We start from the raw sequence: 11,372 nt of genomic DNA, 5'->3' as shown, positions 1-11,372 counted from the left end.
TCCAAGACACCCCCCATCGGAACATTCGTGGGGCACGGAGGGGCAGCTGGGAGCTCCCCCTAGTGTGTAGTGCGCACCAAATAGGAGGCTCTACCTTGGCCGTGACCTCATGGAGAACAATACCGGCCGGAAGCAGGAAACTGAGCTAGACAATTTCTTTTTTTCTTTTTTTTTTTTTTTAAAGATTTTATTTATTTAACAGAGAGAGGCACAGCGAGAGAGGGAACACAAGCAGGGGGAGTGGGAGAGGGAGGAGCAGGCTTCCCGCGGAGCTGGGAGCCCGATGTGGGACTCGATCCCAGGACCCTGGAATCATGACCTGAGCCGAAGGCAGACGCTTAGCGACTGAGCGAGCTAGACAATTTCTTAAGGCCTCTTCTGGCTCTGGCATGGATGACTCTAGAACTATGGGGTTGCAGCATCTGCGTTTTCTTATTCGTTTTACCTCTCGAATCTCCAAATCTCGATTTGTCTTTCAGTGGCAGAAGACTATTCAAGCAGCCCCAGGTGTGGGGAGGGGGAGGGGTTCGCTGGGCAGGCCGTGTTGACAACGGGGCGGTGGGGGCCACCCCTGAGTTTGTAGTCACTAGGGAGACACGCCTTCACGGAGGAGGGCTCCGAAGACGGAAGAGGGGCAAGTCTTTGGGGCACTAGAATTAGTAAGAACACGCTAGAACCCAGGAATCAAGGGCGGCCACCCTCCTCCCTGTGGCTCAGAGAGAAAGCAACTTGTGGAAGGCCCCGAAGGCTGGGCTCGCAACGCAGGCTGGCTGACCCCACAGTGTCCTCCGCGGTAACGACAGCACCCGCCTCGGGACTAAATCAGATCATGCTGCGCGCAGTGCACGTTCAATACGTGCGAGCTGCTGGTGCGGCTCTCTTGCTGGCATTATTACTGGAAGTTCCCCACGGGGTGTCCACAAGCGGAGTCGCTCTCCCGGGTCCGTGCCACTGCATGATGGGTGACTCATAGTAGCACTTAAGGCTGTGGGCTCTGGAATCAGACCGCCCCGGCTTTTCATCGGTAGGACCGTAGGCAAGTCACATAACCACCCTGTGCCACGCTTTACTCACCTGGGGATAGAGATCTACTTTGTAGATTATAGTGAGGATCGAATGAGAAGCTAAATGCTTAAAAAAACAAAAACAAAAAAACCCAAAAGCCCTAGAAAAGAGCCCGGCATGCAGTGACCATTCAATGGACATTAGCTGGGCCCGGGGATGCCTCGGGGTATAAGAACAGGACTCCTCTGTTTCCGGAACACACGACCGCAGTTTGGGTTTGGGCATAAACGGCCTCCCCGATCGGGCTGGAAGACCAAACCCAGTAATGTGAGAAGAGAAGGCATGAAGTTGTGCCCAGGAGGAGGCGACTTCCGTCGTTCAGACTTCAGGAGCCACTCCAGTCGTCCCAGTTAACCATGTCCAAGTGAACTCATCCCCGTGGACGGCCCAAGCAGAAGGACCTGACGCCACGTGTGGGCAGTGTTCGCTGTCACCCCTGGTCCCCTTGTGAAAGAGCTCGTTTGGCCTTGCGGGAGGAGCACGTGGCCCTGAGAATGTAGCTGTTCGCTGGGGGTGGCAACAGGTATCCCGATGGGCCAAAGGGGCCATGATCTCCCCTGCCCCCACCCCGACTCTGCTGTCTCTCTAAAATGCAAGCAGCAAGCTTTTTAGCGCAAAACCAGACTTCGGGTGAGTGGGTTATTTCAGGACTTAATTTGTTGCACTTCGTGGCATCCAGGAATGGCTAATAGGGCCTCACTGGAAGCTAGGCAGCACTCAGCAGTGGGGGGGGGGGGGGGGGGAGCGCAGCACTTCCGTAAGTGGAGGAAAGGGTTTTTCGGGGCTTTCTAACGCAACGATGCTATTTGCTAGTACATGTGTATCAAAGTGGGCAGTAAACATGGACGGCTGGGCAATGGCAGGATAGGTTGGAAAGGGAAAGGCAGTCACAGAAAACCGGAAAGGGTGGGAGAAGGGGGCTCAGAGATCCAGAGGCAGGGCTCCTCGGGGCCTGCACTCTCGTGCCTTGACCAGGGCATGCCTTCACATTGGGCTGAACGTGGACAAGGCCAGCTGGGGAATTTCTGCATTACTTGGAAGAAGCCAACATCAGGAGTACTGACCCGGGCCCTTTCCCGTCCCACCTCAGCCCCTCCTGGGAGTGATGAAATCATCGGAGAGAGGAAGGGAAAGTGGAAGTATCTGGTAGCCTGTGGGTCTAGGGCATTTGTTCTTTCCTTCTCTTGCTCTGATCTCATTTGGCGCCTGGGGGAGTTCCTTCCAGGGAGGCATCTTTGGCCCTAGAGAACTCACAGGAGCGGAGCCAGAGTGGATCCCAGAGGAGAGGAAGCAGAAAGTGTTGGCTTTGGCTTTGCTCAAGGCCTGGAGGGCAATTGCAAACAAGACCTTCTTTTTAGATGACCCGAAGCAGTTCTCCAGAGAGAGTTAGGCAGGCATTCTGGGCCAGACTGCCTGGGAGGGAAGACTGTGCCTTTGGCCGGGGTGTGCTCAATCTCCTGACCACCAGAGAGTGGCGGACTGGGCACAGAAGTCCAACAGAGCCAAGCGTTTCCTCTGGGATCTACTTGGTCAGGAGCTCTCATTTTTCTCAATTACCCCAAAGACCCTGTTACACAAAGGTCAAGCCAAGTGGGATTTGCTATCATTTTAATTGTCCCACTCCACTTGTATTTTGTTTTCCAGGGGCAAGACAGAACTTGCGTAAGGTCGTCGATGGCAGGAGACTTAGAACTGGTACTGAAAAGATGTTACTGAATCGCTCTTGCTGGACTCAGCTTAGTCAATATTGCTCACTGTCCCAGTCAGTTTTACCAGTTTTCCTGTCAAAAGGTTCGCACTTTGGGCCTTAGCTTTAGCCTATTGTGGAAAAACGGTTTGACGCAAATAAAAACACGTATCTTGCTTTTCACAAACATTTTATATTGGCAAAGAAAACAGTAGGTAGTGTATTCTGCTTTAAGCAAACCCAACATATGAACGGATTTACAAACTAGGGGTGGATTATTGGCAAAACACTTCAACGTAAGTCTTCAAATAACAAGATTTTTTTAAAAAACAATTTATGCATTTTTAAAAAACAATTTCTGGCCAGGTTTTCAGAACACATCAGTCACATTAATTAGCTCACGCCGGCCTGTCAGATACGTGACAGCTTACTGTCTGAATTCAGGTCTACTTCCTTGAAAGATCTTCTGGTCAAATGTATTATAGGCAACAGGAACAAGAACAAAATAGATGGTCCAATAGCTTTCCCTTCTATTCAGCTTCCAACAAAATGATAACTTATTTAGGTAATTCTCGCCCTAAGGTTATGGGTAGAGCTTTGTTAGATATAAAGTGAGACAATAGGAAACATTTTTAAAGAATGAACAGCTTTCACAGCAACTGTCTATATCAATCACATTGCTATTACAATATAGATGAGCTGAAACAGCATTTTTTACAGATTTGGAAGAAAGAAACCCCTAAAGAGAAACCAAGCAATATAGAGGTAGTTGAATAGCAACGGGGGAGGGGGGAAGCATTATCTTAATTCCCCTTTCAGTTTATTACAGTGCGAAAGTAAAATGGCTGCTGAATAAACAACCGGACTCACAGACACACGGACACATTTGCCACTGTTTGAGTGGCCTGCTTGATATTTTAATCCTGGCATGACTGAGGACTGCCTGAAATGATGGAACTAGTTTATCTAAGATAAGCCTATGACGCCACATTGACCTATTTGCTCTCCTTTTATTTTGTTATTGTTGTTGCTTTGACAATAGATAAATGTTAGGCAATTTTTAACGGGACACCAGCTACCGCACTGCTCTGTAAACTTCTGTTAATCACATTTGCTGCGACAAATTTTTAACTGCTACAGTCATGAAGCAAAAGCTTTAAAAGGACACCAGGAACAGAGATTAGAGGCACTTCTCTCTCAAGGTTAACTTAGCGCATTGAAAAATAACCATTTGTAAGTGAAAACAACTTCATTTCACCTCTGGATGTGCACCACCCAGGTTATTAAACAGTTGAACAGTGGGAGCTCTCCGTCTAAGAGGAACTGAATGCGTACATTTTACGTGACTCCTTTTCCTTTTTTCTCTCTGCACTCAGGAAGGGGCACAAACTGTAGCCCATGCAGCTGGCTGCTTTTCAGAACTGCTTTCAATCCTAAATCAAAACCTCATTCCTCAAGCCCCAGATGGGCTGAAAAATCTGTCCTTTTCCATTATTTGGGCTGCCTTCCATTTGCATCTTTATTATACACCTCTGCTATGATTTTGCCTCGATAAAGAGAAATGGATGCAAAGTCAACATGTTGGGAACTCAAGAACTGAGTCCTTGAATGAAGCTCCCAACTTGGAAATGGGAGTTGGCAGAGGGAACACAGTCCCTGATGGATTCTGGTCCATCAACAGCATGCCATCTGTTGACAGTTAAGAGACCTCTGGGTGCTGTGAACCCAGCCTCAGGAGCTCTACTACTCTGACAGCCAGTCACAGGGGATTATCTGAGCCCAGGCCAGCCCCACAGGCAGAGCTGGAAACGCCATGGGGCTAGAAGCACTCAGCCTTCAGAAAAGGCAAATTCTCGAAATAGTCAGTTCTCTGCCCCATTAAGTCAGGGGCAGGCACCCTTTTCTCCAAGTTGCCTATAGAAAATTAGTTTATCATTTTTCATTTTCTACATTTTGCTGGTTATTAGCTAGCAGCAATAGTGCAGTACAAAGCAGAAAGGCATAATATCTGCTTGGTACCTAATATATATATATATATATATGCACACATATATACATATATACACACATACACACACACACACACAGAGAAAATAATCTAAGTATAATCTGGGTTATAATAAGAAAATTAACCAAATAAATGGCACGATCTACCAAGGGGGAAGTCTTGTACTTCTGGCCTAGATTTAGCCTTACGTCTTTTCTCTGTACATTCTTCATACTCAAGCTTGGCAGCAAAATCAATTTATATGTAGTGAAAATGGTCATGTTCAAATTCAAGTACATCCCAAAGAAAGCCAAGGCTTTATCAGCCTTGCATCTTGCCTCCAACCACTGCTGAAACAAAAGCTTGCTAGAAAACAACCCAAATGTGTATTTAAGCTACTGAGAATACAATGCAATTCTACCCAGCCAAGATCTGTTTGCTGGAGTTAGATACTCATTTATCTACATGGAATATTCTATAATGTAGAGTTTTATTTTGAAAAAATCAAACTTCCCTTTCTACCTAGATTAAGTGAAGATGTGTGAGGTAACTGAATTTTACTTAACCCTCAACTGCCATTTGAATTATGAGCTTTTGGGGCTCACTTTTGTGACTCGGTTGCCATGCCTATCTAATAAAATGATGTGTAACATAAACTGTTTAAAATGTTAAAAATCTGCAAAGTTCAAAATCAAGCTTGGCTATTAACTGGCTGTGTTACCTGAGCAAAATGTCTAACATTGCAGGGCCTCAGCCTTCTCATCTATAATATGGGGATGGTAACTGATCTCACAGGGTTTGATATGGAAAATAAGCGATTCCACGGACTCATGTATGTTCAGGGAATGAACCTGGAATCGCCTGGCTCAGTGCCTGGTACATAGTAGGTTCACAAAAGATTTCTATTGCGGCAGCATGAAGAAACCCCATGAACTAATAAGCACAAAAGTCAGATTGTAAAACTCGTTCACTCTGGCATGACCAAGATTTTTAATACTTTTTGGAGAACAAGATGAGCTGGTTATTCTAATGGAGCTAGAACTTAAGGCTTCCATTATATCAGAAATTCCAGACCTCCAAAGAGCACTACTTTTTAGTCCTATTGAAATAGGGAAAAATGTACCGGCCCAGAAGTCTCCCTTGTCTCTGACCCTCATTTGTTTTCTAGTCTTTTCATTTTCCCAAACAGACTTGGCTCCAAAAGGAATTAACCGTAAAGCATCAAGTTATGGTCCGAGAATCAGTGGTGTAGATCCCCCCAACTACATTTAAAGGGGTAGGTATGGGTACTGTGTGTAAACTGTTTTATGCAAATGTGGGCCCCTGATGATATTCTGTAACTATGAATAACCTAATCAAAACTTATTTTTTGAACGTCTCCTAGGTGCTAGGCACTCTGCTAAGTGATTTACATATATACTACCTTATATAACGTTCATAGCAACCCTCTATGTGGCACTGATCACTACCATTTGCTAGATGAGGAACCTGGGGCCCAGAAAGAGTTAAATCATAAAACAAAAACATCTACCAAGAGGAGATGCTTACGACAATTTCTTTGCTGCACTTACACTAGATGACAGGAAAATATTTTACTAGGACTATGCTACGACCTCATGGTTGGGCACCAAGTGGGAGGGGGAGCCTTTAATTTCCTGCTCCCTGAGCCTTGCAGAATTTGCCTGGGCAATAACCATGCCTATACTTCCATTCTTCACTAGCCTAGTCTGGCTGCAACATCAAGCCTGGTAACATAATGCTCTGACAAAATAGCATCCATTTAGCAAGTGCAGAAAAGATCATTTGGTTTCTGCTTACGTGAATCTCTTTTCTGTTGCCTGGATCATCTCATTCTCCCTTCTCTGTTTCTGGCCAGAGGTGGTGATGGAAGAAGTCAGGTTGGTTACTTGAGGCACTAACCTCTCCTCAATGGGGTGGATGGGCCACACTGCACCCATCCAGCATCACGTAGGGGGATAATGTGCACGACCGTGTGAATGGCAGGACTCACTTCTTGCCTATCCTAATCTCTTCACCCTGTCATTGTGACACCCCATCCTCATGGCATTTTTCAGGTTCTCCTGGCACTAAAGGAATCACACTAGCACTAAGCAGGCTAAAAAAGAGCTCCCTCTTCCCTTCTTACCCACTATTCTTCCCCTATATTGAAATCTTTGGCCTACGGCATTTGAGCATTTGGGAGGGAAGGCAGTGCTTAGATAAAATCATGGATTCATTGTTTCCTTTAAAGAGATTTGCAAACCTAAAAGACAGTTTGTCTGGTGTGTGTTTTTTTTAAGGGTTCTACTTTTTCTACTGGCTTCTTTGCACTTTTAATAACAAACAGCCCTTCTTGACATGTTTCCACACATGCTAGCCAGGTCGTGATCCTCAGAACCCTGAGAAGAGGTGGGGTATGGAGGCTCTGGTGTGTCAAACTGAAAACCATTCCCTCTGAAGGGTTAAAAATCATCCTGCCTCAAAATCCCACTCTTAACTGCACTGGGGAGAAATAATATACACTTGTAATTAGATTGTTAAGATAAATGCCTATAATAGATTGTACTAAAAGATGCCCCTCTGATTCATCTCTTCATTGAAGGAAAATCATTCCTTCAGCCCTGCTCTGTGGAACACATAGAAAACGGATTATTTTACCTTACCCTGGCTTATTCCATAATGTATGGCAAATCCCTTGCGTATCTTATATTGTTGAATTCAGACTGAAAGCCAAATGGAACCTGTGAAGATCAGTAGTCTCAGCGTGACTCTGAACTTCCTTTAAGCATCCAATGGTGTAGATACAAAAACGGTTCGAGAGCTGGCTCGAGAAACATAGTAAAATGCGATTAAAGCAAAAATGGCACGTTTCTAGTACTGTTACTTCCCCCTAGGTACATGGTGAACCACGTTAATAAATAAAGCAACTGGCTTTTCAGTAGCATACACTTAAATAGTTACAAACATACATGTAGAAAAAAAAGGATACAGTAGTGCAAAAAAATAAATTATTAAAACAGAATGTAGGATGAACATTATTTTACACAATACTGTATAAAACCTGAACCATTTGGAATGAGAACTCAAGTCAGTGAAATAACGCAGCAACATTATTAGTATCTGTGCTTCACATTTCAACCACACACTTAACTATGCAAGAAAGAAAATTAAAGTAAAACCACTTTAAACTTTCAGAAAAGTTTATGTCGAAATCAAATTAATTTTTTTCTTCTGGGCTTTTAAACACCTCTGCTGAGCATGTAGTTGTGCAGCATGTCAAGAAGCATCTTAAGACAGAAAGTTTCAAACAGGTCCCATGCTTTTGGTCTTTCTACGCATGTTCTCTCTGTGATCAACAGCAGGGAAATGCCTGTTTGATACTTCCTTCTGTTAAGATGTTATTGCAATTAGATATATTTACAAGATGACTCCCCCAAGGGCGGTGGGGAGGGTGGCGGCTCCTCTTCAGCAATCCACTCTCACTAGTTTTGGTTTCGGGATATGAAGGCCAGGACTCGCCGAATACCGTTCAGTCTATCCTTTAAGGACCTCATTGCTAGGAATGGGAGCTGAGCTCGGCTTTCCAATGGAAGAACCGCTAACGTCCACCAGCACCAGGCTGGACCATTTGGGTTAACCTACAACAGTGAAACACAATGGGTTCATCCCATTCGCACAGAAGTGAGATCAGTCTGCAGGTTCCCCAAGCTGCAAGGTAAACATCCCAGGTGGAACTGCTTCTGTGTACGGCAGACGCTGCTCATTACCCCCAGGTCTACTTCCCCTTATCTGAGCCGGGCATGTAGCCACCCAGAAAACAAAGGCTGCATTGCAGCAAGGGGAGGCCACAAGACAAAGTTCTGGCTAAGGAGATGTAAAGGGAAGTTCTATGTGTAACTTCTGGGTCATGCGCTGCCTTACTCTTTCTCTCTTCTGCCCAGCCAGAGCGTGAACATGGTGATGATCAGCCTTCTTCTATCAGGAAGATGGGGCAACATCCTAATGATGGTAGAGCTTTGTGAGGAAGGAGACTGGATCTCTGAATGATCTCATGGAAGAGAGCTGCCTTAGCCCTCTATCTATCTGGTTCAAGCTACAGTTACTTATTTTTTTTTTTAGATTTTATTTATTTATTTATTTGAGACAGAGAGAATGAGAGAGAGAGAGCACATGAGAGGGGGGAGGGTCAGAGCAGACTTCCCGCCGAGCAGGGAGCCCGATGTGGGACTCGATCCAGGGACTCCAGGATCATGACCTGAGCCGAAGGCAGTCGCTTAACCAACTGAGCCACCCAGGCGCCCTACAGTTATTTTTATTAGCAGTTGTCAAAGCAAACCCATCAATAGCCTAACAGATACCCTATACCTCCTAGCCAGTGTGATTCTGTGAGCTAGAATATCCGCTACTCAGTCTGTTCCATTTCGAAGATTCTGTTTAGGTTCTTTGGACTGACACATGCCACATGTGGGCATTCAGTTCCCATGATCCCTTGGGCTTGGCACATCTCTTAACTCCCTTTATTTCTCTGCTTCTGGTTGAAGGCAATATAGTCCACATATGCCATGTACATATGGCCACATACATAGGCCACAGCGAGCTTCTCCTCTGAAACCGAAGCCTATGATCCACAGCCCCAAAGCACAGCAATCCCACTATCGCAAAAATTCCAATTAGAGAACACATTCCCATTAGAAATGTATTTGGTCCCCAGGTTTCTTTTTTAATAAAGAGCTTTCCCGTCCCACATGACTCCTTCACCGAAATTCTGTTTGTTAGCAGCTTCTCAAGCACACGTTTCAGACACTGGCGACTCACTTCCTACAAAGCCTGAAATGAGCTCTCGGCTCACAACTTTCAGAAGGTTGGTTTAGGACTATACAGAACCCCATTCTGGTCAGACCACCTACATGTGGGACTATCTGCCTCCAAACTGGCTCGCCTGATTCTCCTCAAACCCTGCTGCCTTCTTGGCTTCTCTGTGCCTGTAGCTACATTTGAATTCTTTTTTGTCCCTCACTGTGAGCTCTAACAGGCTCTCCCTCCTATTTTTAGTTCTGAATATGAAATTGACACATTCTAAACTGTCTTTCCCAGGGCCATTAACAAAGATATTTAAGCTGATGTTAATACTTGTGGCTGTTTCTGAGAAATCTCCTCCCGAGGCTTAGAACATTCTTATTAATGGGACCACTGGGGCTGCAGCCCTGACTGGATCAAACCGGATGATTTTTTTTTTGGCTGCTGCTGCTGCCAAAGCAACATGATAACAGTTCTAATAAGAAAGGAAATGAACCCAAGATTTCAGCTTTCTGTGTCATCGAGCCCTTATGAATCACTCTGTGGCATCTGTGTCTTCTCTTGTGGAAGATGCTGTATCATTGCTGATTGCTACCTTCTGCCTGACTGAGGGAGAATGCTTTCCAGAAGGTGAAGGGGAACATTACACTTGATCATGAGCTTGCTCAGAGCTCTGATGTAGTCCTGAGTCACAGTGGCCCAGAGCCAGGAACTGGGTCACTGGGAAGCACTGACTGGCCATTCTCCCTTCAACATTCACGATGCCTTTGCATGGGGGGAAAGAGCCACCTTTGTGGTCTGGAGAAAGTGAGACATTTCAGCCCATTAGGGAACAGACTGGTGTTTTACAACTCCAGATGTAAGAGGCGGGGACTTTGGAGACCTCCTCATCCACCTCCCTCATTGCAGAGCTGGGAGAAAGGTTGAGAAAGGAGAAGTGATTTACCCAAGGTCACACAGCTAGAGCCGTAAGGACCAGCCTCCTGGCAGGGAAATCAGAACATACATATTGTTTTACTATTGTGACAGAGTCGGGAATGAGTGAAAGTAAAGAATCAAGGACGTCATGGAGGTGATGATGTAGGGGAGCCAGCTCAGAATGTAGGAGAGGTGATCGGGGGCAAGTATTTGACTAGGTTATCTCCAGCCTTGTCCTAGAGAGAGAGTATTGTCTGATTTATACCAGGCAAGCAAAGCTTGGTGAAACTTATCTCCACTTTCCTGAAGAGCTTCTGATCTGCAGCTTGATCTCTTCAAGTGGACATGTCCCCCCAGGAAACAGATTGATCCAGTAGAACCTAATGAACTGCTTTCTAGTATAATTCAGCCAAGGGTAAATTTAAAGATTGGGCCTATTTGCTCAGGAACTGCTCACCCCTGCTAAGCAGGGAGGGACCCAGGTGTGACAAGATTCTGGGGTCTTGCAGTTGGAATCCTGTAAGGTAGCTGGTCCCATCTCCTAGCTCCTGCAGCAATGGGGGAGAGGGTTATGAAGTTCCCCAGAAATGGAAACCTTTGGTCTCAGCTCCCAGGATACCCTTTTCTTAAGCTTGGCCTTTGCATGAATCATGTCACTCCCACACATTACTGTGGTGTGAAACTGGACTCCCACTGAAGGTTCTTCTGTTGATGGCATCTGTGTTCCCAATCTCTCACCTGACTTACCTCTCAAAACCTGTCTTGGATCCAAGTTCCTACTGCTTTACTTTATTACTCCAATTCTGACTCAGGATCCTTTGGGTCTTACCCATGATGCCCACTGCCCAGCCAAACAATACCAAATTGGATCCATCTCCCTCTCTGCTCTTGATCTGCCAAATGGCAACTCTGCACCCA

General features: G+C 45.6%; 1 protein-coding gene across 4 annotated transcripts in view; it reads right to left on the bottom strand.

The window, feature by feature from the left end:
• Positions 1-2,933: 2,933 nt before the first annotated feature.
• Positions 2,934-11,372, bottom strand: part of LONRF3 (LON peptidase N-terminal domain and ring finger 3) — a 39,309-nt gene continuing 30,870 nt past the window's right edge. For all 4 annotated transcript variants that reach the window (XM_035007778.1, XM_035007787.1, XM_035007796.1 and 1 more), the window contains one exon: positions 2,934-8,377. In XM_035007778.1, coding sequence (XP_034863669.1) covers positions 8,222-8,377 — 156 coding nt within the window. In that variant the 3' untranslated portion in view covers positions 2,934-8,221. The remainder of the gene's footprint in view (positions 8,378-11,372) is intronic.

Source organism: Mirounga leonina, unplaced genomic scaffold (assembly GCF_011800145.1).
Source record: "Mirounga leonina isolate KUSES-001 unplaced genomic scaffold, KU_Mleo_1.0 Mir_101664, whole genome shotgun sequence".
Classification (NCBI taxonomy): Eukaryota; Metazoa; Chordata; class Mammalia; order Carnivora; family Phocidae; genus Mirounga; species Mirounga leonina.
Note: the sequence above shows the minus strand (reverse complement) of the source record. Positions and strands in the feature narration are given on the sequence as shown.